This window comes from Tribolium madens, unplaced genomic scaffold (assembly GCF_015345945.1).
Source record: "Tribolium madens isolate multiple individuals breed KSU strain unplaced genomic scaffold, Tmad_KSU_1.1 Scaffold_71;HRSCAF=194;Tcas5.2_LG6, whole genome shotgun sequence".
Taxonomy (NCBI): Eukaryota; Metazoa; Arthropoda; class Insecta; order Coleoptera; family Tenebrionidae; genus Tribolium; species Tribolium madens.
The window spans coordinates 2,405,726-2,432,516 of record NW_025401041.1 but is presented as its reverse complement, the minus strand read 5'-3'; the positions used below and the strand labels follow the sequence as shown (position 1 = coordinate 2,432,516).

Below are 26,791 nucleotides of genomic sequence, written 5' to 3'. Positions count from 1 at the left end.
TAAGTTTTAAGAATAATGAAATAATAAAATGGCAAAATTGCATAACGGTGAGCAAAACGTAAATAAAAAAATATAGACAGATAGAGCATTAAATTCTCAATAATAAGAAATAAAGGTAATGCAAAAATTTTATTGAAAACTATATTAAAAGAAATTCAAACATTTATCAATTTGCTAAATTAATTTTGAAAATGCTGCGAATACGGTTAAAGGTCCTCGAGAGATACCTCCATCTTCAACGGTTTGGGCCCTAAAGACGTTCAAAGACACTCAAGTGACGAATACGTGTCATTTTTACCGGTGGTCAAGAGACAGAAAATTAATTTAAACCTAAACGGTTGAAGATAGAGATTTGGCCTCGACTTTTCTATAGGAAATTTAATTCTCTACAACTTTGTTTCCTACACTTTTTTTGTATCTTCAACCGTATTCGCAGCGTTCTCAAAAATATCGGAAACAGTATTAAAAATAATCAACAATTATCAGTTTGCGTTTCGCCCAAATTTTTTTAGAACGCTGCGAATATGGTTAAAGATACAAAAAAACTGTAAGAAACAAAATTATAGAGAATAAAATTTACTACAAAAAAGTCGCGAGACCATATTTCTATCTTCAACGGTTTAGCTTTAAATTGCTTTAAAGTGTTTCACTGGCACTGAATCACCAGTAAAAATGAAACGAATCCGTCCCTTGAGCGGCTTTGAACGTCTTTGAGACCTAAACCATTAAAGATAAAGGTATGGTCTCACGGACTTTTTACTAGAAAATTTTATTCTCTACAACTTTCTCTCTTACATTTTTCTTGTATCTTCAACTGTATTCGCAGCATTTAAAAAAAAAGAAACGGAGCACAGATTTTAAATAAAAAAAATTTTTTCTCATATTTCGTGAAAAATTTAGTCATTCGTTTGTCACAGCTTATTAAGAATGTAAAGCTCGACATTTTTGCATTTTTTTCCAAGCAATTAATAGACTGGTTAAATTTAAATTAATTTAAAACAATTTGAAACTGGGACGGTAAAACGCTACGCGCTGTACTACTTTTTTTGGGTCCAAAAAATCGAGCAATGTTGTATCTCTAAATCAAAGTAATCCCATCTGAATCACTCTGTACCGAACGCAATTCTAGTCATTTTGATAACTCAGAAAAACAAGTAAATTTTCAAAATTTTTTTTAATGAAAATTGTAAAATAATTTACATTTCCCTTACGCTAACATTCTACAATTTACATACATTATAATACAATGAAACCTCTCATAACTGATTTAAAAAAGTCGAAAATAACAATACACAACATTAACAGAAGTTGCCAAAATTTTTAACTGAAACTAACAAAATTCCAACAACCCCCTACCCCTTGACCCGCCGTCAATTCTCCTTGATATTCCCCATCAACTTACTCTGCGCACTCAAACTCTGCAAATACTTCTCGTATTGCAACAGCGGGCCTTGATTCAGCCAACTATGATGCTCCATCTGCTTCAACATCATGGCATGTTGGAGTGCCCCAAACCCCCCGTTGAAATTAAAACTAGCCGTCAATTGAGCCAAATTCTGTATATTATATTTTTCGAGAAGATGATTCGGACTCAAACTGGCTTTAGACGTCGAGGGGGACACCTTACCCCCTTTGGCTTGCCCCACCGAGACCGTATAATTCAACCCTAAACTCGGCGAATGCAAACTGGCACTGGTTTTGGAAGGGGGCTTTAGAGTCCTCTGAGTCGCAAGTCGAGGAATGGCGATTTTACCCCCCACGTCCTCACTTTTATTTTTCTCTTGATGTTCACTTTTAGTTTTTTTAGACAGTTGGGAGGCTATTTCGAGGATTTTCCGTTTGGGGGTAGTGGAATTTTCGCTGGTTAAATCAAGAGGGGTCGGTTTTTCCGTCGGGGGGGATTTTTTAATACTTTCTTCAAAAATTTTCTGAAACGTGGGGGTTGTCTGTTTTTTATCCTTATCTTCGATTTTTAAAATTTCGATGTAGTTTTTCACGGGAGGTATTGAAGGGGGTGTCCGGGCCCCCCCTTCGCCACCTTCATTCAAAGTTATTGATAAGGAGGCTGGGATGTTAATTTTGCAATTATTGATAAGTGACTGTAGGTCGGTTTGTTTGTTCGTTTGTTCCACGATTTTTGACATATTGTTGACGTTTTGGTTGACATTTGTCACCATTTGTCTGACAGTCGGATTTTGTATGGATTTTGGTTGTATGATGATTTTCATCGGTTTTTTCTCGATTTTCGGCTTTTTGTCGTTTTTCATCGGACTGGAATTCTTCCGTTTTTGCGAAGATGAAGATGAAGAACATGGGAGGGGGATTGGAGGGAGTTGAGGAGGGGGTTTAGTTTCTTTCTTCTCGAGCGAACTTTTTGCCGTCAATTCGATCGATTTGAGAAAATCTTCCTTTTCTTTATTTTCTTCTTCAGTCTTCACGTCGACACTAGGAACTAACTTATCGTTTTGTCCGTTTTGTTTTTGTACTTTTGCTTTCTTCACTGTATGATTTATGATATTAAGTCCGATAGGATGGCCTTCTTTGTTCGACACTTTTTGTATTTTTGTGATAATTTCCACATTGTCGTCACGATTCAATGTTATATTCGTATACACCGAGTCGCCATTTTGAATTTTGTTTTTTATTTCTTCGGTTATTTCCGGTTTTAAACGCACTTCGTCGCCCTTTTCACTTTTTATTTCCAGTTTTGGACTCGACACTTCACTTTTCACCGGTTTTGAACCCACGACAAGTTCACTTTTAACCAGTTTTGGTTTTGGACTCGCGACATGTTCACTTTTAACCGGTCTTGGACTCGCCATATGTTCAGTTTTGGCCGGTTTCACTTCACTTTTAACAGGTTTTGGACTCGCGATGACTTCATTTTTGATCGGTTTGTGGCACGTCACTTCACTTTTGATCGGTTTTGTATTCGGCACTTCGCGTTTAACCGGTTTTGTACTCGTCACAATATCAGGCTTAACCGGTTTTGGACTCGCCACAACTTCATGTTTGACCGGTTTTGGACTCGCCACAACTTCTTGTTTGACCGGTTTTGGACTCGATACAACTTCTTGTTTGACCGGTTTTGGACTCGCCACAACTTCAGGTTTGACAGGTTTTGGGCTCGACACAATTTCAGGTTTGAATGGTTTTGGACTCGAGACAATTTCATGTTTGATCGGTTTTGGACTCTTCTCTTTCTTCACTTCTTCCTTTTTCTGACTAGTCTTCTTCTCCTTGATCTTGACCGGTTTATGGACGACTTCCGGTGATGTACGGCCGTCGAAGTAGTCGAACCTTTCAGTCACTTTGTTTATATCTGTGATTCGAAAGAAGAATTTCATTGGTTCGTTCCTTTTCCATGAGTAGATGTATCCGATGTCTATGAGGGTGTAATGGTCCGGTAAGGGTACTCTCTTGTATAAAATATCAATCTGTCAAAAAAAAAAGAAATTAAAAAATAATTATTGTAATTTCCGGTCAAATTTTTCGTACTTACATGAAAAAGATTAGTATCGACATTGTATTTATTTCTGACGAATTTCTTCAAAACTTCAATGCGACACATCCCGGGACATTGAAGATATCTCTTCATGGGATTGTCATGAGGTTGTTCGGTGTTGGCTGGTAGGGATGGTATAGCGCCTGGGGCCGAATCATCACTGGAAAATGGGTCGTTTGTACCATTTGGAAAGACAGTCAGCTTAATAAATTGCAAGAAGTTTATTATTATTTTCTCGCTTTGTCTATTTAATAATGTTTGGTGTTAATGTATTCTTGTCTAGCAATGACATAAAAATAAAGCCTTACTCTTATTTGATTTGAACCGCAAAAAAAACATCGACATGGAAGGACTACCATGTGTTCAATAATTTCTGATTTTTCAATATTGCCTACTTAATTTTAAAGTCACAGGTCACTTAGATAGTACATATAATCAATAACAATAAATAACATGTTATTATTAAACCATGTCGATTCAGTTTTCGACTTTGGAAAAATGAGAAACAACGAACTCAAAAGTTAAAAAAAAATAAAAAACACGACAGTTTTGAAACTATTTTAGGCTTGCTCTTCCGTCCAAGTACTAAAACTGTAACTGTAAATGTTTATCGATCGGTAGAGCTGTATTAATTTCTCTAGTGAGAAAAACTAAAAAAACAATACCTAATAAAATCAGTACAAAACAATTATGTAACTATTAAAACAACCATCACGTTGATAAACTTGTTACGTATTATTGCCAACCTAAATTAGCATTGAAAATCGTCAGAAAGTCATACTCGCAATGTGAGTGAAAGGTTTTAGTAAAAAATACATCTTCCATATACCAGGTGACTGTAAATGATTGTGATTTTTTACCTCAAATTGGTGTCAAATTTAAAATTTTAGTTTGGCAACCATGACTTGAAACTTTAAAAGGCAATTGTCATTGATTTGCGACGGCCGACTGATGATTTAGCCGCCACCTGAAACATTCTGATATAACAAATTCAGTGTTGCCAAAAGATTTTATTGCCACAAACATTAATATTCACCCGGTACTAATAGAGAAATAAATAAAAATCGAGTCACCATTTATCTTGTTTATTACAGCGATATGATTATAAATAAGATTTAAATAAATTCTTTATCGAGATAAAACTCTACTGAATTTTCAGATAGGTATAAGTAACCATGACTACAGACCTATAAATAATTTTCAAACTAGGTACGATTTTACTACAAAACTATTTTTGCAAACCGAAATAGAAAAACACTTTATTTACTAACTTACTAATGAAAAGAGATGAAACTGAAAAAGACCAATAGTATGTTTAAAAAGAAATAAAGCATTGGCTTCTACAATCCAAATCAAATAAATTAATTATTTGTCGATAAACTCGTGTGTTATATCGAAATTTTTCTTATCGCAGAGATTATAAAAATGCTTTGCATTTCCCAATAATCAATCCGAAAAATGACTAAAGTAAAACCACGTCGATAAAATACTCGTTTGGTCAAATGTGACGTCATCGAAAAATCACGGCCACCTGTTGTGACGTTACGATATTTCATCGTATAAGACGTTCAAAGAGCGCAGACGCGATCAATCAAGAGAGAGTGAAAGAGAGATAGAGTAAAGGGAGTAAATAACGATCGAGCCAACAAGTTGCCGGCTAATTAAGCGCCGGTAATTAATTAGCCGTTTAAGGGTGGACCATAAAAATCGTTCGTTTTTTTCTAATTGCAATAAGTAATGTCTGATAAGAATATAAATAAGTCTATTATTTAAAAAGGGTGAATAAATATAATACTCGAATCTTGTTTCAAGAATCCATATTTCTGAAGTTGAAGGCGAATTTAATAAAAGAGGAAACAGATGGAATGATAAATAAAATGAATGAGAGAGGGGGCGCTGTCATAAAAAGACGTCGAAATACCAATAAAAACATATTTTATAAGCTTTTTGATCAAAGTGCCACAAAAGTGTGGGTTTTGCAATATTTCTTTCCCAAATATTTAAATCCGATCGTTTTGCAATTAATCGCAGATATAAATCACGAGTGAAAGCAAAACCTAGATCCAATTAGCGCGCGCGAATTTCACCCGAAAAAATCCGACTCTTTACGTAACACATTTTCACCGAGTTATACGAGGGCAACTCAAAAAAATTACGCAGCTGTAAAACAAAAGACAAACAATAACAATGTTTTGTTATTAGATTAGATGGGTGTTCCAGCGAGTCGAAAAAGTCCATTAGTGAGCTTTAAATGGTAAAATTTAAAAAAAAATGTATAAGACATTGACAGATAGATACTAATCTAGTGCGTCACCTAAAATTATTTTCAACCATACAGCACGTCCCAAAAATAAGTGACGATACAAACTTGTGTTTTTTAATGAAACACCGTATGTGTTTGGACATTTTAAGACAATGTTTTTAATCTAAACTTTTATTAGTCGATTTAGCTTAGTTTTAGCAATGAGACTTTTTTTGACGAAAATATGCACTTTTTAAAAATTCATTTCACAAAAACTAAGACAGTTAGAACAAATTTTTTCTTACTTCTGCAAAGAAGAAAGTACAGAATTTAAAGCTGTAGCAATTTTTTAGTGTTTTGCATTAGTAATGATGAATAAATTAAGAAGTTTGTTAAATGTTAAATAACTTAAAAAAATTAAATAGAACACCCTATTTTTTATTTTTGCATCTAATCGATTGATAAATTCTCTATCTAAAAAAATAAACTTTTAATGTCTAGAATTGTTAAATGAAAAGATATTTAACATTCAATATTAATTGTAGCAACAATGCCTATCAATATCTGAGCATTGTAGGTATATACTATGGCAATCATAGTAATTCCACCACGGATCACTTGATTTATCCAGAGATCATAAAAGTCGTTATAAATACTGAAATTCGAATTATTTTATTGTAAAAATAAAGAATAATGGATTCAGTTTAACACAAATGTGATTATTAAGTGACATTTCTTCCATCTCTTGTGCAACTGTGCACTTTTTGGCTACTAATACAATAGTAATTTTTTTTTTATGTTTAACGTTAAATATCTTTTTAGTTATTGATTATAAACACCTAAAAGTAAATAATTTTAGAAAGAGAATTTAATAATATTTTAAATGCAAAAACAATAAATAGGGTGTTCCATTTAAATTTTTTAAGTTATTGAACTTTTAACAAACGCCTTGATTTTTTTATCTTTGCAAATGCAATACACTAACAAAATGTTACAACCTAGTAGTTTGTACCTTCTTCTTTGCGGTAGTAAAAAAATATTTCTAGATGTCTTAGTTCTTGTGTAATAAATTTTTAAAAAGTGCATGTTTTCGTCAAAAAACCGTCTTATTTTTAAAACTAAGCAAAATCGATCAATAATAAAAGTTTACAAAAACATTGTCATAAAAATCTACATCCAAAAATGCTAAGAAACATATGGTGTTTCATTTAAAAAAACACAAGTTTGTATTGTAACTTATTTTTGAGACACGCTGTATAGTTGAAAATAATTTTAGGCGATTTATTAGATTAGTATCTATCAATGTCCTGTATAATTTTTTTAAATTTTACCATTTAAAGGTCACTAATGGACTTTTTCAACTCGCTGGGACAACCTGTAGGTACCTGAAATATTTATTCACTTTTGTTACCGACTTTAAAAATTAAAAAAAAATCATCTACTATATTGTTGACAACTATTTTGCAAATCAAGTATTTTTAACGGAAACGTTGAGAATATTGCATATAAAACATCTTGAAAAATAAAATTTTGTTTAAATGAGTCCTCTTTACAGATGGGTAGATTACTTCCTGAAAATCCCTCGTATCAGGTCAGGATTTTTTGATGCCTCACGTGCAAAAAATATCGATTTTCGTTGTTCTTTTTCTCGTGTGCGTGTGTAAGTGACCGGGGGCGGCGGCAGAGGAGGAAGGGGGGCCGCCACCGTCGTGACACTCACAACAGGTTGCCGCTTTATCATTTCTCTCTTTTCTTACTATAGCTTCGTCTCCGTCTCCTTAGAGTGAAGTATCGGTGTGCATGGCACACTGCGATATATGCGGCGAGGCATGGCGATTTAATTTAAAGTCAGGAACGTAGGCGGACACCCTTTTACGACTTGTTTTTTTTCTCCCCTCCCGAATTGAATGAATGAATCGAGTGACCTTTGAGACCAACGCTCACCTGATGTACTCAATTGAGAGACTTATAGCGTCCTGAGGGTTGAAAATCGTCCGTTCGGTATCTTCTCCGCGTTCCTCCGGAGAGACTTTCGGCGCTAATCCGGGCCTGTTTTGATAAAACTCCTTTCTTCGGTACATTTCGTTGACGAAAAGTCCCGGAACCAATTTATAAACAATATCTTGTAGCGTCTTATCCAATCTGAAATGAAACATTTTAAAGTCCGGTCCTGTCTCTATGGGAAATAAACTCGCGTCCATTTGCATGTAATTATCAACGGCGGCGTGGGAAAACATCCGGAATGACGACGATCGTCTTTTTTTATTAGAAAACGTGATTTTAGTGTGAAGTAGAGAAAGCGCAGACGCGTCTGTAGCGTCGCGACGCCACATCAATATACAACGCGGCGCGTGTTTCCGTTTTTCCCACGGTTCACCGCCTGCTTGATATATACTCTACTATACTCACTTGAGACAAGGCTTGGCCTTGTTGATGATGACTTCGCACACTGGACAGTAGCAGTTCTTTTGGAGGAACTTGATGATGCAACTTCGGCAAACTGGAACAAAAAATAAAAGGAAACAATTACAAAAATTCGAAAAATCATTTTTTGTCTAACAATAATTTTAAATGCTTCTCTAGACGAAACTATAATACCTATCGACTTAGGTTTTTCAGTATTTGAAAGAAAATGAAATATAGATTCCGATGGTGTTTTCATTTTTGTCACAGGACTCAGTGTCCAGGATACGACACGAAGTAAAACAAAACGTCCCCGTTCTCGATAGTTCCGTTAGTGAGGCCAGATAGCGTAGTTGTTCCTTTCCCGTTTAAGTTTTAAGAGTAATGAAATAAAAAAATGGCAATGGTGAGCAAAACGCAAATAAAAAAATATAGACAGAGCATTAAATTCTCAATATTAAGAGGTAAAAGTAATGCAAAATTTTTATTGTAAACTATACAGGGTGTTCGGTCTAAGTTGCCTCAGCCGATAACACCTAAACTTACTATTTTTTTTCAAAAAATAAATTTTCAAACAATACTATTCGTTCCTGGCTTTCTTAGTAAATGCATGAAATTTTTTTGGCACATCCGGTGTAGCTGGAAATGCCACCAAATTTAGTTTTTCAAATGGAACACCTATGTTTTTTTGCTCGAAACAATAATAATTGGCATGAAAATTACGGTAAACAACTATTTATTACATTTTACTTTACATAATGCACTCAGAAAATAATTTAAATTTTGGAATTTTATTAGCAAATTTTACAAAGTAGGCGGATTTTACTTGTGAAGGTATTCATGCAAAAAGCAATATGCTTGATACCGTTTAATTGTTATTTTAACAAAGCCTAATTTGTTAATAAATCTTATTGAAATTTTTAATAATGGGATAATAATTACGACGAATTGGTAGATCAGCTTGAAGTGTTTTTTAAGTGCAATAAAATTAGAGGGGAAGCTAAAAGACAGTATAGACAAAAATATCCAAATAGAGTTCACCCAAATCGTTGGAAATTTAGTCGAATTGAAAAACAATTGAGAGGTTCGCTTCTTAAAACTAAAAAACCTGTGGTTCTTAGTGAAGAACAAGAAAATGGAAATCTGAATGTTCTGTTATCAGTCGAAGAAAATCCAAGAGTTTCCATAAGAGAACTCGCTCATAAACTGACAAATTAGATTTGTCAAACCAACAATTAAACTGTACCCATAGATGAATACTTATATACGGTCTATAGATGGCGTACTCATGTACAAACTTTTGAACTTGTATTCAGCAGCGCCTCTGTAGTTTGGACGCTGAACTATAGAGCAAAATGTGCTTTATGAAATGGTAAAAATAATGTTAATTGAGTATTTAGTACAGGGAGATAAGTGCTACTGGCATCTTATTAGAGATTAAACAAAGAAAATATAAGTTTATTTTTTTAAAGTGATTTATTAAAGATATTGAATCAAATTAGTTAACATAGGTGGTTTCATACTTATATGGATTATATTAGAACAATTATGTTCGAGAAGGAAGCATAAACAGTCTGAGTTGTTGAGTTCTTGTCTCAAAAGGGTGTCGGCCGGAACAAATCTTCATATTTTTCCCATCAATGTCCACATTTTCATCAACAAAATTCACAAATTGTTAGTAAAACTTCCTTTACTTGTACACACAGCCACACATCTGTACACAATAACTGAATTAAAATCTAAAAATCATAACTACACATAAGCACTTTGAACGATGTCACCGTCAAAATTTAATTTTTTCTATCAGAGGTGTCACAGCCAACCGCTAAAATTTTAAAATTTTGATGCGAGCGCCTCTGGTGTTTGGACGCTAAATTAAATAGATAGACTGCATTCACCAATCTAAGAAACCATAGCATGACTGTACCCAAGCATTTTTTTATTCACACCTTTCTTTTAAAATTAAAAATCAGACTACGGGACCAATTTCCTTCTAAAATTCTAAGATTTAAGATGTTTTTTGATTGCATTGTGTTACGCAAAATGTAATAAATAGTGGTTTACCGTATTTTTCATGCCCATTCCTTTTGTTTCGAGAAAAAAACATAGGTGTTCTATTTGAAAAACTAAATTTGGTAGCATTTCCGGCAACATCGGATGTGCTAAAAAAATTTCATACATTTATTAAGAAAGCCAAGAACTAATATTATTACTTCACTATTTACTTTTTGAAAAAAGGAAGTAAGTGTAGGTGTTATCAGCCGGGGCGACTTGGACCAAACACCCTGTATAGGACATTGATAGATACTAATCTAGTCCATCGCCTAAAATTATTTTCAACTATACAGCCTATCTCAAAAATAAGTTACAATACAAAATAAAACACCATATGTTTCTTAGCGTTTTTATAGATGTAGATTTTTATGACAACTAAATAATTCAAATAAAGTATTTATAACGACTTTTACAATCTCTGGATAAATCAACAGATAATATAGTGATCCGTGATGGAATTACTATGGTTGCCATGGCTCAGATATTGATAAGCATTGTTGCTACAATTAATATTGAATGTTAAATATCAGACCCTGTATTTAAAAAAATTTCAAACATTTAACAATTTGCGAGCCGTCTCATAATTTTGAAAATGCTGCGAATACGGTTAAATGTACAAGAAAAATATAAAAAAGAAAGTTGTAAAGAATAAAATTTTCAAGAAAAAAGTCCTCGAGAGATACCTTTATCCTCAATGGTTTTAGGTCCTAAAGACGTTCAAAGACACTCAAGTGACGAATACGTGTCATTTTTACCGGTGGTCAAGAGACAAAAAATTAATTTAAACCTAAACGGTTGAACATAGAGATAGGTATGGTCTCGCGAAATTTTTTGTAGGAAATTTAATTCTCAACAACTTTGTTCCCTACACTTTTTTTGTATCTTCAACCGTATTGGCAGCGTTCTCAAAAATATCGAAAACAGTATTAAAACCAATTATCAGTTTGCGTTCCGCCCAATATTTTTGAGAACGCTGCAAATATGGTTCAAAATACAAAAAAAGTGTAAGAAACAAAATTGTAGAGAATAAAATTTACTACAAAAAAGTCCGCAAGACCATATTTCTATCTTCAACAGTTTAGGTTTAAATTGCTTTAAAGTGTTTCTCTGGCATTAAATCACCAGTAAAAATGAAACAAATCCGTCGTTTGAGAGGCTTTGAACGTCTTTAAGGCCTAAACCATTAAAAATAGAGGCATGGTCTCGCGGCCTTTTTACTAAAAAATTTTATTCTCTACAACCTTCTTTCTTACATTTTTCTTGTATCTTCAACCGTATTCGCAGCATTTTGAAAAACAAGAAACGGAGCACAGATTTTAAATTTAATTCTTTTTTTTCATATTTCTCGTGAAAAATTTAGTCGTTCGTTTTTCACAGCTTATTAAGAATGTAAAGCTCGACAATTTTGCATTTTTTCCAAGCAATTAGAAGACTGGTTGAATTAAATTAATTTAAAACAATTTGAAAAAACTGAGACGATCTAAGCGCCCTCATTTTTGCTCTGCCGTACAACTTTTTTTGGGTCCAAAAAATCCAGCAATTTTGTATTTCGTTTCGTTTCCTAGTATGTAGTTCTCCGTAGTCCAAGAAAAACGCGAAAAAAGCTGTTTTCAGTTTTGTTTTTCTATAAATCTAGTTGTTACTACACAAAGGTGCGAAATGAGGTGTAACATAAAAGCCTTCGTTGTTTGTACAGCCGTTCCGATAACGTATATCATTACCGACACGGTAATGGTCGGAAGTAACACTCGAAATATTATAAATGGTCGCAATTCGGGTTTAAACAGTGAAAACGTCGGGATATAGTGGTATTTAGAAAGGGGGAGCGTTTCGTGGAATAAATTAAGAGGAGATTCAAGTGTATAAGAGGGTTGAAGCGAGAGGGAGAAACATATTGAGAGATTGTTTTCGCAAAAGAAAGGGTTGAGTGTAATAATATAAAAGTTAAGATTGAATTAGAGCAGAATCTTTAATACACGAGGACGAAGTCCGAGTGAACTAAATTCTAAGTGCTATATGTACAACATTTCTTCCACCTTTTGTGGTATTAATTTTAAAATTAATTTCGAAATATGAAATTCACTGACTAATTTATCAATTCGTACTGTTTGTAGGGTAACCAAACCTCTTATATTATTTACACACTTAACCGATTCTCGACGTGTTTACAAACCAATTAACCGGGGGCTAAATTACGGAATAATTAAATCGAGTGAAAAACTTGGTGCTTGGGGCACACAGGCGTTACTTACACGAATGCAGACATTCCGATATGGTGGTGGCGTCGATCAGATACCCCTTGCAGAGATAACAGGTCAAGTATGAGTTTATCTCGACAAGTTTGATCTTCTCGTGCTTTTGAGGAGGATCCATCGCTGTTTAAAACCTGCAATAAAACGAAGAACAAAATTAAAAATTAATCACGTTTAGTTGAGTCAAATTCAGGTTTTGAGACGAATGACTACAAATTTCTAAAACATAACTAAAGCAATGAAATCAACTCTTGAAATAGACTTTTGTAACGATATTACAGTCTGGAGCTAAATATGCAGTCGCTACCTTCATAACACTAACAGTTATGTTTAGTTAAATACAAGACGGTTTATTTTAATGGTTGTGTTTATGTAAAGTTTGATTGAAGTTTGTAATTGTTTCACCCTGTATGGGCTGTATGTATTTAATCAATGAAGTCATTATGTGAAATTCGAGGAAAAATTGATGTGCGATGATGTTTGACAAAGTTAAACAAAAGCGGAAGTCATCAACGTAATGAAATTGCTGTATTTATCGCACTTCGACACTCAAGAAATAATCATAATTTTCCAAACATCCAAATGAATTAAACTTTCGGCCTTATAAATATTAAATCATCTAAATTCAAGGAAAAATTTGTAATACAGTACAACCTCGATAGATAAGAGGAACATCCGAATGAAATATACATACAGGTGTCTCAGAACTCGCGATCCAGAGAAAAATTTCAAGTAAGATAAGATATCAGGAACATGGAAAAAATGTTAAAAAAATTCTATTTGTCAAAAAATTTTGACATTTGACATTTTTTATGTCTATTTCATGTTACTGATGATCTTGTATATGTTTTTTATAATTATTTAGTAAAAGTACAAACATTTTGCCAATAAAAGCCAAGTCCTTGTTTCCTCTTCTAATAGCCTGTAGCAAAAAAACTTGGAAAATCATTTTTCCAACATTTTAATAGATAGAATATTTTTAACATTTTTTTCATGTTCTTGGTATCATACCTTATATTTTTCTCTGGGGCGAGAATTCTGTCGCACCCTGTATAATTTTTACTACAATGCTCTGAATAAAATATAAGAATTAAAGAACAGTAGTACATTTGCTGTAATTTTAAATTCCACTTGCCAGTTGTCATATTTCACCACCTATCGAGGTTCCACTGTAGTTATTGTTTGGCAATAATGGACTCGATGAAACAATAATTCTTGGAGTACCGTTTATTCGTTCCTCAAGCCGTCAATTAATTTACTTAATACATACAGAAAAACTAGTCATTTACAAAAAAAAAAACTCGCTTTTTCGTAGAAAAAGTGCGAACCTACAGAAAAAAATCTGTAAATTAAGATGTAATATGTAAACATTACAAAATTTTACTAGTTACAGCAACTGTAATTTATCAGTTGTATAATTTTGAACAATTCTTGCAAAAATACTGGCAAAGTCTGTATAAAAAGATGTATTTTCGTATAAGAAGTTAGAAATTAACAGAAAGATAGCAAGTGTTTACATACAGGATGTTTCACACAACTTTACGAGGCTTGCGCCGAATGCACCCAAATATACAAAAGTCACAAAACACTAGATACAAAAATTCAGATTTAATTATTTAATTTTTGGAAACCCATGACGGTAGTCAAACTAATCACTGTTTCATTAATACAGGGTGTTTAGAGTCTTATAGTTGAAAATTGACCCAGTAATAGAAGAGTACAGAAATACTGTAACCGAGAAAAAAAATCACACAATTGTTATTGTAAAGAATGTTATTTAACTCCAAAATATTGGTACACGGTTTGAGAGTCACTGGAATTATTTCCTTGTTCAGATAAAATTGTATTGTTGCAACAGATAAAAAAATCGTATCCATGACAATGAAAGAGAAAAGTCACTTCATAGTTTTGACACTGTCATCTTTTGTTTTGTTTTTGCTTTAGTTTTTATCAAAATTCGAAGATCTTCTGTTTAATCTCTTTCAGCGAATGGTTTCCAATAGGTTTGATTCGTTTTTCTTAATTTTTCTCCAAATTTATTTATGGCTAAATATTAAAATAATAAATTGGTTGTCGTGATTATGATTTACGGTGAAACACAAGGTAATGATACTAATGGCCATTGTTGCAGTCGAAACAGCAGTTCTCAAACAAATAGTGTAAAATTAATAATTTCCTTTAACAACGTGAATTTTTGTTTTATACAGGGTGCGCCAGAACTCGCGCCCCAGAGAAAAATGCCATATAAGGTGCGATACCAAGAACATGGAAAAAATGTTAAAAAAGTTTTATCTATAAAAATTTCGAAGTTATGAGGGTTTAAAGTTTACACTTTGACTTTATTTATTTCTGTTGGAATAATAATTTTCCAAGTTTTTTTGCTATAGGCTTTTAGTAGAGAAAACAAGGAAGTTGTATCCTACATTTGTAATTCTGTTTAATGTTATTTGTGACTTTTATTGTCAAAATTTTTGTCTCTTTACTAAATAAATGCAAAAAAACATATACAAGATCATCAGTATCATTAAATAGATATAAAAAATGTCAAATGTCAAAAAATAAATGTCAGACAGTTTTTTTTAAACATTTTATTCATGTTCCTGGTATCTTACCCTACTTGAAATTTTTTTCTGGGGCGCGAGTACTGGCGCATCCTGTATAGCGTATTAATATTCTTCTACCGTAAATATCCTCTCATTTAAGTTTCAACCTCAAGACCGTAAACACCCTGTATAGTCATAAACTGAAGTTTTTCATTTGTTCTATCAAGAGACGGCATGAATATGATTCTATTTTATCTATCTTAATCACTAACTAAAAATGTTGTAATTTTTGAAAGGGTGAACAAACTATAGAGAAGGTAATCCCAATTTTTCAAAATTTGTAATCGAGTTCGTATTGGAATATGTATTATTGATTGCATCTTATTATAACTGAAAATTTGCCAAAAAACAACTGTAACAAATATAAAAAAATTTCGTGGTGTTTAAATTAAAATTCTATTAAGAGAAACGTCAAACATAAATACATATACAGAGTGATTTTAATAGTTGTGCTAAAATTTTAAGAGGTGATAGAACAGGTCTAAAGAAGTCAAAATAACTCAACTTGCCGTATCGGAATGTTGATAGTTTCTGAGATACAGAGAATGCAACCTGCATTTAGCGTAGTCGGTGACATTTGAGGTAATGAAATCCAGTAGTACCTTCTATTCCACCTATTTATTTGTTTAACTTTTTACCTTTTAATTATTTTTTTAAATATAAGACCACTCTTTTCTATGGTTCTTTTTGTTAATTTTAACGTTTTATTAAAACAATGTAATATAGACATTGAAGAAATAACATCAGAGATCATATTTGTTTATAGTTCTTGTTGATAAAGTTTAAGACTGCGCGCCAAATTTATTCGATGACTGAAACCTCAGTATTTCAGAAATTACACTGAAAGTGTTTATACAGTGCGAAATTTTGGTTTACTACTAAGACATTTAAAACTGTAAAAATACGAATACGTCATAATTTTAATTTTTAATCTAAATCTTTATTGTTAAAACAATTACAACAAAAAGCGTAGTAACAATATAATGAAAAATATTTCGAAAAGAAACATGTTATAAAATTACCGAAATTACTGTCTGTATGAAGACTTTTGTGACTCAATGTATAAACATAAGGTGAGTTATTTTTGCACCTATTACCTCTTAAAATTTATGCACAACTATTAAAATCACTCTGTATAATGTGTGTGTAGACAGTCCTTTTTAATGTTCAAATTACCCATGTCCATAATAATAAGGTTGCACTGTAGAACGTAAATCTACACTTCTCATACTTATAGTCCGGTCAAATTAGTCATAAAAATAGTGGTCAAATAACGAAAATTCCGAAAGAGCTAAATTTTGGTGGAGACCTTGGGTATACCATTAGAAATAAAGTGTCAAAAGTCCCCATCGATCCCATGTGTGCTAAAAAAGTTATTCGGGGTCAAAGGTCAATATTTGACGTTTTTTAGATTTTCTTCGAAAACGGCAAGTTTTATCAAAAAAGTAGCTCAGACGAAAATTATAGATCTTAAAATTATCTACAAAATGGTCTTTATACTTTTTTTCCAAGAATCACCATTCCTGAGAAATCGCGATTTTAAAAGTTGAAGGAGTAACGTTCTACATCATATGCACATACAGAGTGCGCCAGAACTTGCGCCCCAAAGACAAATGCCATGTAGGGTAAGGTACCAGGAACATAAAAAAAAAATTAAAAAATTCTATCTATAAAAATTTCGAAGTTATGAGAGTTTAAATTTTGCACTTTGACTCTTATTTATTTCTGTAGGATAAATAATTTTCCACGTTTTTTTGCTACAGGTTATTAGAAAAGGAAACAAAGAATTACCAAATAAATTCTTTTTAATTCTAATGGAATCGAGATATTTATAAGTTTAATGAAGTAGAAGAAAAATTTCAAGTAAAATAAGATACCAGGAACATAAAAAAAATGTTTAAAAAATTTTATCTGTCAAAAAAATTTGACATTTGTTTTTTGACATTTGACTATTTTTTATGTCTATTTAATAATACTGATGATTTTGTATATGTTTTTTACAATTATCTAGTAAAGGTACAAAAGTTTTGCCAATAAAAGCCACAAATAACATTGAACAGAGTTACAATTTAGGACACAGCTTTTTTGTTTCTTCTTCTAATGGCCTGTAGCAAAAAAACTTGGAAAATTATTTTCCCTACAGAAATAAATAGAGTCAAGTGCAAAATTTAAACTCTCATAACTTTGAAACTTTTATAGATAGATTTTTTTTTTTAATTTTTTCTATGTTTGTGGTACCTTACATGGCATTTGTCTTTGAAGCGGGAGTTCTGACGCACTCTGTATGTGCATACCATGTAGAACGTGACTCCTTCAACTTTTAGAATCGCGATATCTCAGGAATGGTGATTGTTAGAAAAAAAGTATAAGGACCATTTTGTAGATAATTTCAAGATCTATATTTTTTGTCTGGGCTACTTTTTTGATAAAATTTACCGTTTAAAAAACGTCAAATTTCGACCTTTGACCCCGAATAACTTTTTTAGCACACATGGGATCGATGGGGACTTTTGACACTTTATTCCTAATGGTGTACTCAATATCTCCCCCAAAATTTAGCTCTGTCGGAATTTTAGTTATTTAAAATGTTTATTTTGACCGGACTATTAAATGCGTTTATTTAGTTGCAAATCTGTACATTTTTATAAAAAAAACTTAATTTTTTCATGAAACTTTCCAAATTTCCGTGAATTCATGACTTTTGTTCATGTTTTTTTTCCTGTCTCAAAACTCGTGCCTCAGAGAAAAATGCCAAGTAAGTTAAGATATGCAAACAAAAAAGTTGTATCCTGAATTGTAACAATGTTTAACGTTATTTGTGGTTTTTATTCGCAAAGTTTTGTACTCTAACTGAATAGTTACAAAAAAAAACATTTACTACGTCATCGATGACATTAAATACCTACACAAAAAAAGTCAAATGTCAAACTACAGATAGACTTTTTTTAAACATTTTTTCCATGTTCCTGGTATCTTATCTTACTTGTAACACCCTGTATATAACATTTTCCATAAGTGCAGAATATTTACAATTTTTCCACAACTACGCTTTTTGCAAAAATGATACTAGTTTTTTTACAAGCCATACGAAATAGTGCAGTTTTTTTTCCAAAATGCACTCGGTATAATGTCTCAATATCTAAATAAATCGCAGAATCACAGTTCCTCCTGCATTTCTTCGACACCTCGCCCTCACAAACCCGACATCAGCTCCAAGTCATGCTTATTGATTTTACACCAACTGTTGCTCCACCGATCTTTTAATGCATTAATATGCTCTTTCGAAAGTCTCTTTTGATGTAGAAAACACTCACAATACCATATCTCGGAAATAACATCTCCTTCATTAAAATCTTTTAAAAGCGTTCGGGCGCATTTTAATTATCTTAATTCCGCTCGACGTTCTTTTGTTACCAACATCATCTTTATTCGCTTAATTCTGTGGACGTATTTTGCGTACAAATCGCTAAAATAAAATCGAAAAAAAGCCCAGGTTTTGGAGATTTAGTGTGGCCTCTCGAGACGGCGCCTACTATATCTACCTCTCTACCACCATCCCTTTTTGTTCTCGCGTATATACACACTGACAAGAGTCGAGAGAGATTTCGAGATTTATTGAACGGTCTTTACTCATCCCAGAGAACACGAATAAAAAGAATAAAGTATCGGCTGTTACCGCAAAAGCAAACGCCATCTGTCCAATGGCTTTAACGGTCGTTCAAATCGCCGACAGTCTAGTTACTTCCTTTTATAAAATTGCATAAAAAATAACATAGTAGGCTTAGGCATCCGATTGGCTATAAATGAGGTGGGTGTGAATGACGTCACGGCGCCAAAATTTAAAACAGATTAAAACAAATTGGTGATTTAATAAGTTAATAAACAACAAGCAGTGTTATTTTTCAAATTTATTTTAAGAATATGATAGAATACTGCGAGTATCGATCGCAACTTCATTATTCTACTATTCGTCTGCTTTTCTCTTCTGATATTAATCTCTTTGTGTTCCTTTGAAAATTTTCAAGTGGAGATTTTATTGCCAAATTCGTACTTTTCGAGAGCAAGGGATTAAAATTTTTACGGTCTGTCGTTTCGATGTTCGACTGTTTTTTTTATGGAAATTTTATTACAAGTCGGTGTTTTGAAAGAGAAATTCATTCATTTTTTATAGAAAAACTGTAGTTACTACAGAAAACTCATCGATTACAGAAAAATTGTCTAGGTCTGTAGATTACATAGTGTCGTTTTTTACAGAAAAGTTTAAAAGATTTGATGGAAAATTCATTAAAAATCTGTTTAGAAAATAATAATTGACACGGCAATGTAAACTACAAAAAGTATGATAAATTTTTACCGAAAAGTGACACCTGTAGAAAACACTTTTTCATGCTTTGTTTTGCTTGAAAATTGACAAAGTTTACAAACTTCAAAAAGTGAAGTTACAAAAAAGTGTCAAAGTGTATAGGAATTTTACGTTTAGTTAACGGTATAACCTGTAAATTTACATAACTTGTAGACATTTTTAATGTGTTTCAAAGTTTACACAACTTAAGAAAAAAATGTGAAGGATGTCAATCAGGTTTTAAAGAAAAAGTGTATAAAATGTCTACTCATCGATTACACAAAAACTGTCTAGGTCTATAGATTATAAAGTGTTGTTTTTTATAGAATAGTTTGCAAGATTTGATGGAAAATCCAAAAATTATTTTAGAAAATCTGCTGTATAGCTATATAAAAATTGACACGACAATGTCACCTACAGAAAGTCGGTAAATTTTTACAGAAATGTGACACCTATAGGAAACACTCTTTTTCATCATGCTATGTCTTGCTTGAAGATTGACAAGTTTACTAAATTAAAAAAAAGTAGGTATGTCAAAAAAAACTGTCAGAAAACGTATTTAATTAACAGAATAACGTGTACATTTACAGAAAACTTTTAATGTCTGTCGAAGTTTACACAATTTAACAAAAAAAGGCAAAAGATATCAATCAAGTTTTAAAAACTGTAAAAATTCTACAGAAAACTCATCGATTACAGAAAACACGAATCCAAAAATTTAAAAAAATAAGCAGAGTTACCGATTTTTAAAGTGGAAGGTGCAGATCCAAAAATTTTTGAAAAACTCCAAATATTTCAAAAACGGCTAAATTTAGGTATAGGGAAAGCTGATGAAAACTCCCTTACAAAATAACCCAATTAATCCAAAAACGCAGTAAAAAATATAGCTTTCCATTTAAAATAAGAAAGTTGAGACCGACTTCCGGTATAACTGGAAGTGCCGCCATCTTGAAAATATTTTCATTTAGGAGGACTTAATGGATTATGAGTATGTACCAATTTTCAAACAAATATGATTATTCGAACACCCAATACTTTTTTAATGTGGGGTTTAGAGGGAACACCCTGTATAAACTGACACGACAATGTCAACTAGAGAAAATATAGTTAATTTTTACAGAAGAGTGACACCTGTAGAAAACTGTTTTTCCATGCTTTGCCTTGCTTGAAGATTGACAAAGTTCACAAGCTTAAAAAAATGTAAAATAAGTTACAAGAAAGGGTCAAAAAACGTATAGGAATTTAACATTTTGTTAACAGAATAGGTAACGTGTAAATTTACATAAAACTTTTAATATCTATCAAAGTTTACACAACTTAACGAAAAAAGTGTAAAGCATATAAATCAAGTTTTTTAGGAAGTCTTCAAGAGGAAATTTACCCTTTTTCTCTAAATATTTATATTTTTAGTTTAATTACAAAGGTAAAGAATTCTTAAATAATTATTTTTAAATCACAGTAAATGGAAATTTTTAAGCAATCGCATACTCATAATTTTTACTCAAAAACTATAAATTTTCACTGCCATTTTACTGTTTACAGTGGAATTATACACAAAACGACAAAAAGTGTCACTATTGACAAAAAACTGACACAATTAACAACATTTCCATTAAAAATCTAAAAGAATGACAAATTTTACAAAAACTAGAAGTCGTATAGTATGTCAAAAAATTATCTTCGTATCTTATCAAATATGTATAGACCTATGAATACATATCGAGCAAGCCTCCATCTTTTGTGTCAAAACGTCAATAGTGCACCGTCTTCACATACAAAATCCGTAAATGGATTTCGCATCCAGTGAGCACGAAAAGCGCAAAGGTCAAACGTTAAAACACATTTAAATCTTGAAGCAGTGCTACCAACTAGATGACATCTAACATGAAAACAATAACGTTACTCCTTCCACTGTCATTGCATTTCCATACACAACTCGAATGCTCTTGTTTCTAATAATAATTCATCGTTGTTTTTTTATATACGAAAACAGATGTTTTCAATACGAAAATGCATCGTAAGCAAATATAACGGGGAGTGGCGTGTAACGGAGGAGAGAAAGGAAAAGTTTCTTATCCTCGTTTCGGTGTAATTTACGATCGGAACGCCATCTGGACTAGTACGATTACATTTATATAGAGAAAACGACGTCATACGTCACTAATTGATTGACACCCGGTATATAGAGATGAGTCATCGGATGCGCCAAGGGGTAGGTGAACGAACATCCCTCTGGTTTCACCCCCATCGACATATCTCTACTGCGAAAATAACGTCATAATCGGGAGAGCTAATCGACGATGATGCTAAAAAAGTGGACTATTAAAAAACAACGAAAACAATATTGAGACGGTTATCAATCAAAACTGTCGGATTACGAATGATAATGAATTGCTCTTTAAGAAGTTTTGTTTCGATGAAAAAACATCAATTTTTATATTATAAAAGATCTGATCACAGTGGCCTGGACTTTGAAATAACAACGACAGAAGATATGGAAATTGACGTGTCGACTATATTCAATGTTGCCAACTTAATTTCAAACTCACAGACCACTTTAACTAAACTTATTTTCTAACCAAATAAGTAATGTCTGCAGGAGAGTTTAAAGTGTGAATTTACTAAAAAATAAAAATTTCAAGTCTCTGAGACCATAAAACATACATACATACAACCAAAACTAGAAAAAAAAAACAAGTTTAACGCCATGTTTTTTCCAAGGCAAACCAAACGCAAAGACAAACACTTCGTAAACAATGAAATTCAAATTAATGTCGAGAATTCTATTGGGATAATGTCGGTGTCATCATAAAAACATTAGTGTCGAAAAAACTAATTTATCGGTCTCGGTAGGCCGTGTTTTTTCTCACCTGTTACTCGCAAAAAAAAGGACAAAACGCACCCCTGAGAACACGAGAATGTAAATATTGAAAACAAAATAAATAATTATGTCGTAAAAAACAATTTTTCGAATTAAAAATTCCTGCCACACGATTTTTAAACCTACAGGTGTTTTACAATAACACAGATAAAAGAAAAATGCCAAGTAAGATAAGATACCAGGAACATTAAAAATGTGTTTAAAAAATTGTATCTGTCAAAAAATTTTGACATTTATTTATTGACATTTGACATTTTTTTTGTCTGTTGTTACCGATGATTGTGTATATTATCGTATCAACAAGTAATTACTACCTAGGATTTAGGGATATTCGTGAATAGGTTGCCATAAATTTGGTTAAGTTGGTTTGTGATGATAAACAAAAGATATCGTAGCTGGTGTCAAAAATTTAGGTTAACTCACCTGTCAGGTTGTATAGTTGACAGCAGGTTGACAGAAAACGTCAACCGTCAACAACAAGGGGTAACCAACCCTAGACATTCAAAATTACTTCTGAAAATTCTAGTTACAAACAACATGAAAAACGTAATTTTCCTAAAGATTCAAACCCTACGTGGTAATTTTTTGTTGACAAATCCGTAAGTATGTTTTTCCATAATTATTCAGTAAAGGTAGAAAAACTTTGTCAATGAAAGCTACAAATATGTAGTTACAATTCAGGATACAGCTTCTTTGTTTCTTCCTCTTCTAACAGTCTGTAGCAAAAGAACATGTAAAATAATTTTTCCAAGAGAAATAAATGGGGTCAAAGTGCAAAATCTAAACCTCAATATTTTAAAATTCTTATAGATAGATAAAAAAAACATTTTTTCATGTTCCTCGTATTTTATTTTCTTTGGCATTTTGCTTTTACGTGTATTTCTAAAACACCCTGTAGAAAAAATTGTTTTAGCAATTTTGAAAGCTCTATTTTGCTAAAAGCACGCCTCGAGCTCTTGGAAGTAATCGCCATAAAAACCTCCATCAGTTAAGTGAATCTAAACGAACTGAGATTATCAGTCGGGAGAAAAAGTGATCTTTTAGTGGGGGCAAATTTGCAATTAAGTCCGACTCTCCCGGTATAAATTACACCTAAATTTCGAGAGAATCGATTTTCCGATAGAATGAAATAAAGAAGTGTATCTTGGACCCTGCATGACCCTCCCCGTCATCGACTTGTTGTAGACTCGAGTGATGCAACGAGCGAGCAAACTGAATCCTCTTTTGTGCGTTAAGCCACGATAGACATATAAGGGTAAAATATCGACACGAAAACCGACCCGATTCAAGTTTTATCATCGTACAAACTTCCAGCTACCCTTGTACTAGTGGTCGGACTGATGATTTATGTAGCGAAGGACAGGGTAGAAAAAACAACTTGCAAGTATATGGAAATTGTCTTCTAATCGAAAAGTTGGCACTCATATGTGATATACACAATTCTTCCAGTGACTAGATCATTGTTAACAAAAAATTTATTGGCAACAATGAATTATGTTAGCGGCCGGCCGACGGAAATTGCCTATAAAAGCTTGATTCGGTTGAATTTGATAGTCAAGGTTGCCAACTTGCCGACAAGCAGAATAATCTACAATCACGATTTTGAATTAGGTTGGCAACCTTAAAAAATGTACAAACAGAAGATATATCCTACGCGTCTCTATTTCATTCAGTGTTGCAAACTTAATTTTAAAATCACAGGCGGCTTTGAGCAAAAGTTTAATTGAAAGTCTATAATATGTGCCAACCATTTTTTTTCTCTATTTATCTTAGAAGATTTTGTATTATCCTTTCTTTGTCACGTCATAGCAATTCTTCATAGGCAAAAATTTTCAACTTTTTTTTTCTTTTGTGGAAAAACTGTAATTTAGATAATAAATATTCTGAGAAAACTGTAACAACTTACAGAAAAAGTCACATTTATCATTTTTACACACAAAAAAATGTAGGTATATCTGTAGGTACACATATTTTCAATATTTTTTTTTATGAAATATCAATTATGAATAATTTATCTAATTTGTGTTTCCACAAAAAAGTGGAATCTGTATGACATATCTACTAAGTTTTTTCGGTTTTAAACAAAACATAATTGTCTGAATAAATCGGTTTTTCTCTTTTTATTTATTTGATGTATAGAGTTTTTAGGATAAATAATTTGATAGAATTTATTTAACACTGTAGATAAAATACAATATTTATTATAGAAGCAAGTTCTTGCTCCGCTCAGTTGAAATTGTAATTATTTTTATGTTCTTCACTCATGTTTACAGAATGTATAAATTTGCACATTTTTTACTAGCTAAATGACAGATTTCATGTACAATAGCGAGCATTAAATTTTAGTAGTCACTGTCATTCCCTAATATACCCTCTTGTCAAGGGACAAAAAGATGAAGTTTCAAAATGACATTACCTACCAAAATTTTATGCTCGCCTTTGTACAAAATGAAACTATAAGCGCATTGTCTTTTTTAATATCCTTTTATTATTTTACAGAGAAAACATACAATTCTCCATTTCGACAATTTAGTTTTTGTTAAACGTCAACTTCTACAGAAAAATTTTGCCAACTGCCTTTCACGATACTCGTTTATTTCTATAGTACAATCGGAGAAAAAGTACAAGTTTATCAATTTCAAAATTAATCTTTCTGCGTTCTATTGAAATAGTAATTAGTTTTACTGTTGTTACGTTAAATTGCGGAACAAAGCTCGTGTTTAAAACAGGTAAATAATTTTTTCTCCGGGTGTACATTAAAACGTCCCGAACTTTTTGATAATTTATTTTTTTAATTTTTTAAAAGACAAAACAACCAAAAATTGGTCGCAAACCCAAATACTTTGTATTTTAATAAAAACTAATTTTCCAAAGTTCTTAAAATTGGAAAAAACCTAATTTGTTACATAAATTGCAATATTCGACAGAAAACAAAACAAAACAGCTGGATGCCATCTGTTGGTGAAATACCACATTTTGGACGTTTCTTCTGTTGTCACGTGACCAGCACTGTTACACTTTTTCTAAGAATATTAAGCATTTTTTTAAACAGTGTCAAACTTTAATTCAATAAAATTTATGATCAAAGTTTCCTGTAACTTATTTGTAGTTAAGTTGGCAATATTGAAAAACAAAGAGACATGACCAGATCCCCCAACATTATTCAATATTGCCAACTTAATTTCAATGTTCAGCCACTTGTTAAATTGTTACCTTATACCATGTTTTCAAATAAATTTCTGATCAAAGTGATCTGTGACTGAAATTAAGTTGGTAACACCAAATTATCGGTAGTTTCAGATTGTGTTAGGTCACAGAGATGCCAATTGTCAATTAACTGGAAAAGTGTGACGTTTGAATTTGATAACCAATGTTACCAACTTAATTTCGATTGGAAAGCGTGATTTCACTAGCTTCAAGAGTTTTTATTCTTTTCCTTGTAATAAATAAGTTTCCTTATTTTACACCAGACCATGTGAACAAAAACCCCAGTGTTTCAAAATAGATTTCCTGGTAAAATTATTGTGAAAAATGAATGAAAAGGAATCAAGAATGGGGCTCTCGTTTTCGGGTTTGGTACTAAGTTCCGACACTTCCTGCGTAAGGTTTATAACTTTTGGCTATTAAAATCGTTAAATCTATAAAGGAGGTGCTCAAATGGGCAAATAATCGTGTTTGAGATCTCCCATAACGAGCAAACTTTGAGACTAATCTATGAACCACCCACCAAATCACGTGTTTTCGCCCGGAAAAGTAAATTTTCCATCAACACAACCAAATCTTCTGATTATTTTCTCGTTATCTAATCTGATCACACGTCGAGACATAAACATTAAACAACCACCGGCTGGTTTCTAATTATTCTGACTGGAATATCAAATGACGACTCAATAAACATGAACGAGTAAAAATAATCGTTTTTATGTCTTTCCAAGAGAAGCCGTTACCTCCTCTCCCTAAACCTAACCTAAAATCGCGCCCTTTTGCGTCCCCCGGGACGGCGACTTCCGGTCCCCTAACCTCCACCCTGTCACCTGTCACCCCCGGTACCACTCGCAAAAGGGCACGTGGCGGAAAAGCCGTGAAAAATCGTGAAAAACTCACCTCGATCGGCCCTAATTTCCCCCAAATCTCGGCGAAAATCCACTTTTCGTTTTGCGAAAAACGTCACTGGTCATTTCCACAGTCCACTCGATGCACCCCGATTTAAGTTAAGTAATAACGAGAAAACAAAAGCAATCGCACGGCCGGCTCGAGCGATTCTCGCCCTTATCGACGCACCTAACCTCAACACGCACACATTTGACGGTTTTTCACCGATTCCGACGGTGGGAAACTGCTGGAGGCGGCGTGGGGGCGTCCGAGAGTGAGCCAGGAGGCGGCTGCTCGTCGGTGACGGCGACGGCGGCGGTTTTTCACACGGCGAAATGCGACTCACAGCACTCTACGATCTCGCTCGGCAGACTGATGCGTTCTGTACAGCTGTGTGCGAGAGAGAAAGCGATGTA

The 26,791-nt window shown here is 32.8% G+C and overlaps 1 protein-coding gene across 1 annotated transcript; it reads right to left on the bottom strand.

Moving 5' to 3' along the window:
- Window positions 1-1,165: 1,165 nt before the first annotated feature.
- Window positions 1,166-26,791, bottom strand: LOC123008525 (polycomb group protein Psc-like). The gene is made up of 6 exons (XM_044404368.1): window positions 26,388-26,791; window positions 12,458-12,591; window positions 8,157-8,247; window positions 7,692-7,889; window positions 3,503-3,665; window positions 1,166-3,437 (listed from the first exon to the last, which is right to left on the bottom strand). The coding sequence occupies exons 2-6, from the start codon at window positions 12,576-12,578 to the stop codon at window positions 1,371-1,373; spliced, it is 2,640 nt and encodes an 879-aa protein (XP_044260303.1). The 5' UTR covers window positions 12,579-12,591; window positions 26,388-26,791; the 3' UTR covers window positions 1,166-1,370.